The following is a 5,228-nucleotide window of genomic DNA, read 5'->3' as shown; positions in this document are numbered from 1 at the left end:
CGCCGTCCATCCGATCTGCCGTCGCCCGGAACCGGGAAGGATTATTCGCATCGAGTTCCAAATCCAATCCCGGGTCCCCAAATCGAATGGTCGCCCGGGGCCCGGTCGAAGAATTTGTTTCTCGTACGACATGACATTCTCGTATGACACCGGGAGCTGGCCAAGCCGTTGACAGAAAACCATCAGCATGGACACAGTAGACAATCGAACGACGACAAATGCAAAGAAAGAAACGCTGGAACCAACAACATCCTGGTCGCCGCCGTTGGCCGTCTGAGCAGAACCGTGAAATGAAAAGCAATTCAACATCCTATGAAAAAGGAAGGAACCCACGAAATAGCTCTCCGGGTTTCCTGTGCCGGCCGCGGGAAAATGAATACCGTTTAATTTGGCACTGTTTTATGGGATGATTATGCGCTGAGCGCCATTGTGAAGCAGTTAAGCGAAGAGGACGCACGCCCTGAAAACGAATTTCCTACAGATGCGCCGCCATCGAGAGCCTTGTCGCCTAATGGGTAGAAGTTTGTCAAAAGCCTTACCTTAATTGAAGCGTGAAATGTATCGCCCATTTCAGACAAGCAGCGACGGGACATTTGTCAATTTTACTAGCCCCTTGTAGCACGCCGATGCCGATGAACGTCGGAAACATAAATGACTTAACTGCCTGTGCTGTGCAGCCGTGGGAACGAGCATTATGATATTTAGTAGCATTCAGATTAGACCTGGGACTTTCGATTAAATGGGCACATTGAGTTATGTGCCCGAAGGAGGCGAGCGCTGCGTAAATTGCTGCTTCTGTAGTTCTTGGCATTATATGTTGTAATGTGTTGGTTGAATGGCAAGAGGTGATAAAAACCAAGCTAAACGACTAGAGAAAAAAAGCTCCGATGGGTTTGCTATAATCTCATTAGGCAGGTCAACTCAATTCTATCATAATTTCATCTTGATAGACAAGCCTGCCTGGTACATTAAAAACGTTTTAGAAGTGTCACACAAAAAAAGGCCACATGCCGCATTCTCACAAAGTTCTCATACTCACCAGCAGCGCGCAAATTGTGGCACAACACACAATAGACTCCGTTTTGCTTCTGTTTCGTATCTCTACCAGCCTATATTTTCACTGACACCAAACCGTATTTTCTTCCGCCGTTCGCCCGCAACCTACGGCACGCACGCGTCATTTGCCGTCCTTTCCATAACAAAGACTATATTTTACATTAGCGCTTAACGTGCTGCCACATACTTGTCTCGCAATTATGTTTCGTCTCATTGCGTTCCTGTGGCGGACTTCTCTACGCAGTCCTTCGACGCTCACAGGACCTACGCTGAAACAACTTTCTTCTGAACATTCACCTCGGTTTTTTTCCTTTTTGCTGAGGAGACCGATTGACGCGAACAACCGTGAGTGCGAGTGAGCCAACGTCGCCGTTGGCGGTAGCATTATTTCTTCTTTCCTTGACAGCATGAAGCAACCCGAGACCGTTGATTCCTGTTGCCTGATTGTTTGTTAAAAGGAAAAACACAAAACGACAAACCAACCGCAGCCGCAAGGCGCGTCGTCCTTATTGCTATTCTGTACAACACATTTGTTGCAGACAGCCAGGTGGCCAGACCGTCGTTAAAGGCGCACGTTCAATAAGTTAATAAGCATACCAATAAATAAATATATAAATAAATAAATAAATAGATAAATAAAGAAGGGTGAATGGGTAGCGACAGAAGCCAAAGGCTGGTACAGAAAAGACGGATGAAAGTGTCCTACCAAAGGGAAGCTGTACTGGACCAACGCCAGTTCACCTTTCACTTGACTATGGTCAGTCGCGCGATATCGTTATCCTACAGTTCACTGTGTCGCCGCACAATCAGCGCCACATTATCGTGCTCGATAATCGTACATTGTGCTGGGTTCTGCGACTACTTCTACTACTACCGCTACTTCCTCTCCACGTGCCGGAAAGCTTTCACAAGAAACTCATCACCCGATGGCGTGGCGGCCAGAAGATGATGCATTTTTTCATGAACAACCTTCCCCGTCGTCGTCGTCGCCGTCATCCACGGACGTTGCGTGCTCGCGGTGAAATCTTGTGCCCCCACCACGAATGTCCTCTCGGGTGGGCGATCGTAAAACCCGGAAACTTCGGAAGCTCCCAATTATGGCCGCACCGGTATCGGGTTACAGTTTCCGGGCGTGCACGAGCTTGTTGATGTCGTTGTACGTCGTTACCATGGCCGGATTAGAGAGGTCCTTGTAGCCGGTACAGTCCTTGTAGTGGCCGTCGCAGCCCACCCCGTCCTGGCCATCCTTTGCCGCTCGCATGTACTTGAAAAACCGCAAAATATCCGGATTGTCGTTGGTCGGCTTGCGCAGCTCGTCCAGTTCCCTGTCGCGAGGGGACGAAACGTTAGGTAGGTGTGTGTGTGTGTGTGCGTGGCCCTCCCCAATTAATCTAGCTCCCGGTGGCTCCCGGTGGGGTGGATTTACCTGCTGAGCTGCGCCGAGATAAGGTTGCTGTACGGCGCGTACTTGGCCGGGTTGGCGTACATCAGGCAGACCAGCTTCTGGCGGCAGGGTTCCTCCTTGCTGGACAGGCCCATCTGGGCGAAAATGGAGTCCAGCCGCGACAGCAGCGGACTGTAGAACGGATCGTAGTTCGTGAGCAACAGACTGCTGCTCGGGATGTCGTGGAAGATTTTGAAATCGTTCTTCGCCGATTGCTGCTTCCGGCGGTCCGCGGGCTGCGCGCTGACGTAGGTTACGCGGCCACCGCCGTAGCCGAGCCGGGACAGGGCGTTGGCCGCATTGCTGTGGCCGCCCATCACCGATGGGTCGTACATTATGCCGTTGTAGTTCGTCGCCGACGGATGGCTGTCTGCAATGGGCGTGCGTTACCAAGAGAATAATAACATTAGCGACCGGCGGATACCCCATCAAAACGCCGGACCCTCGGCATTTTTCTGTTTTTCCAACCCAACCCCCCGCCCGCCACGAACGCGAATGGTGACATTAATAGGAATTGTTGGCGATATTTCTTTCCGCTCCCGGTCGGGAGCACCAGCCCAAACATTCTTTCCGCGGTCCCCGGCATTCTCCGAATCGCTCGTCCGTGAAGTACACAAAGTAGGAGTAGCTTTAATCAATTTTAAACCGTGGCCCGGCGCTACGGAACGAGTGGCCATAAAATCGTGCACCCCCACACCCGGCCTTGGCCAGAAACGCTTCTGTTGCTGAAGCGACATAAATATAGTCGTGCTTCGGAACCGTGATGGTGAAAAACCTGCGGTCGCTGGCGGAAAACTGGCCAGCCAGCAGTAGATGTACCGCATTTTACTGTTCCGTAATCCCCGTTGCTTTGTGGGCAAAATGATGCCTTTAAGCCAGAGGTTCACAGTGGACCTGTGGACCAAAACATGGTAACGGCACTTCCTTTTTAAGCTGCTTTTAAAATAGTTCTTCTGTGTCAAAACTATTAAATTTGAAGACACGTTGGAAATCCTACGGAAACGCTGCACAAATCATAACTCATTTGTTTCCAATATTCCGTGACTCAAACCCGCGAAACACAATGAACTTACCATCCGGTGGCAGGTAGCCGTGGCCGTCGTTCATGCCGAAGTCGTGGTCCGCATTGTACGAGGTGGCATCCTTGAAATCCAAATCGTCTACCGTCTGCACCGGATGTGACAGCCCGGACACTGACGACAGTCCTAAAACGAACGGGATCGGAATGAAATTAATTAAACAAATTGCGATCCCAATTACGGTTGCTGGCGACCGTCATTCAGCCCACCTTTGCCCACGATTTTGCCCAGCGAGCCAATGATGCTCGGCAGGAACATCATCACGAGGACGGTTTTGACAATCTGCAGTCCGATCATAATCGGCCAGAGCAGCTTTTTCATCCCTGCAAGTAAAGGTACAGTGAGTTAGCGAATGGTTCGCGTAATGGCGGTGTCGGGAGCGAACCTTTGAAGAAAAATAGCCGTCCCGATTCGGAAGACGGTTTTAGGGAGCGGCTCGTGAAGGCATCGGAGGCTGAGCCGAGCAGACGGGCAACACCCTTAATCACGGTCCGGTCGAACTCGCTGAGCGTTTGCACCGGACCGCCACCTGATGAGTCCGTTTGTCGAGCTTGGCGATTGCTGAACGCGTTCTGAACTAATTCTAGCGAATTGCGATCGAACCAATCGCTGACGTAGTCAATTAGCGCGTCTTCAAACTGTTGCAGCTCGTTCGTCCGCGATCCGGACCGTTCCGTTCGATTGGCAGCTGCTGCTGTGGCTGGTTGCTGGTGTTTGCTGGTTTCGCATTTCACGCATCCTGCCACGAGAGCAATCAACAGCAGGACCATTCCGAGTGCCATAGGCCGTGCCGAGCGTCTTATAGGGACCATCGTTAGGGCCGTGGAGTAAAGGTTTAACGGACGATTTTTTTGGATGACCTGTTGAGATGCCAAAATTGCTCTCTGCGATGGAGCAACGTTTTCTTTTTCCACGCCGTTACTCCAGACGACAAGCCATTGAAGAGTGATCCTTATTACGGACACCGAAACCGTTTCATCGAATAAAAACTGTCCCTGGCCGTATCGTGCGTCCGTGCGTCGTGTTTACGCTGCTAGTCCTTTCTACGGAAACGAAAAAGCATAATCTGAAAGAAAAACAGTAATTAATTAGAATCGGTACACTTGTGTGGCAGGTGATTGGATAAATTTTCGCGGTCACATCTGAAGTTGATAGCCCGGTGATATTGGACCTAGTTTTTTTTTTGTTTTGCTTTTAAACCGACCATAAAACGGATGTAACGCTCGATGGCCAATGTTGGTCAGATATTGGCAAAAACAACACGAAAAATTCATCAAGCATCACGAGGTAGCCGAGCCCCGAGAGTCCCTTGTGGTGTGCTTTTCGATTATTTACGGTTTTTACAAGCACTGGGCAGTCTGTTCCGGTGTTCGGTGGTGCAGTTGTTGACCGACGATAATGGAATTTGTCCCGAAACGGCCGTTGATGGATTATTTTTTAATTTTCACAACCTTAGCCCCGGCAAACAATAACCTAACCGAGAAAGATAAATTGCATGTTGTATACAGTTGTAGGGGTACGATAAGACGCATACAACAGTATGAGGTGAATTTTATCGATACTAGAAACCTGTTCGAACATATCGATTACATAAACTTTTAGATTTGTTTTGGTAGCCTAACAAGCAACCGATGAAATTTCTACGATAG

The 5,228-nt window shown here is 49.8% G+C and overlaps 1 protein-coding gene across 1 annotated transcript; it reads right to left on the bottom strand.

The window, feature by feature from the left end:
- Window positions 1–2,173: 2,173 nt before the first annotated feature.
- Window positions 2,174–4,349, bottom strand: LOC128270351 (uncharacterized). The gene is made up of 5 exons (XM_053007751.1): window positions 3,965–4,349; window positions 3,789–3,902; window positions 3,574–3,705; window positions 2,483–2,870; window positions 2,174–2,381 (listed from the first exon to the last, which is right to left on the bottom strand). The coding sequence occupies exons 1-5, from the start codon at window positions 4,347–4,349 to the stop codon at window positions 2,174–2,176; spliced, it is 1,227 nt and encodes a 408-aa protein (XP_052863711.1).
- Between the last annotated feature and the right edge of the window lie 879 nt (window positions 4,350–5,228).

This window comes from Anopheles cruzii, chromosome 3 (assembly GCF_943734635.1).
Source record: "Anopheles cruzii chromosome 3, idAnoCruzAS_RS32_06, whole genome shotgun sequence".
NCBI classification, from domain to species: domain Eukaryota; kingdom Metazoa; phylum Arthropoda; class Insecta; order Diptera; family Culicidae; genus Anopheles; species Anopheles cruzii.
The sequence above is the reverse complement of the archived record's forward strand: the minus strand, read 5'-3'. Positions and strand labels throughout refer to the sequence as shown.

Coding starts and splice junctions, on each gene's coding strand:
- LOC128270351 (XM_053007751.1), bottom strand. CDS start 4,349: ATGGTCCTGCTGTTGATTGCTCTCGTGGCAGGATGCGTGAAATGCGAA. Junction 3,706..3,788: donor GGGCAAAATCGTGGGCAAAG/GTGGGCTGAATG, acceptor CGTTCGTTTTAG/GACTGTCGTCAGTGTCCGGG. Junction 2,871..3,573: donor CGGCTACCTGCCACCGGATG/GTAAGTTCATTG, acceptor CGCCCATTGCAG/ACAGCCATCCGTCGGCGACG.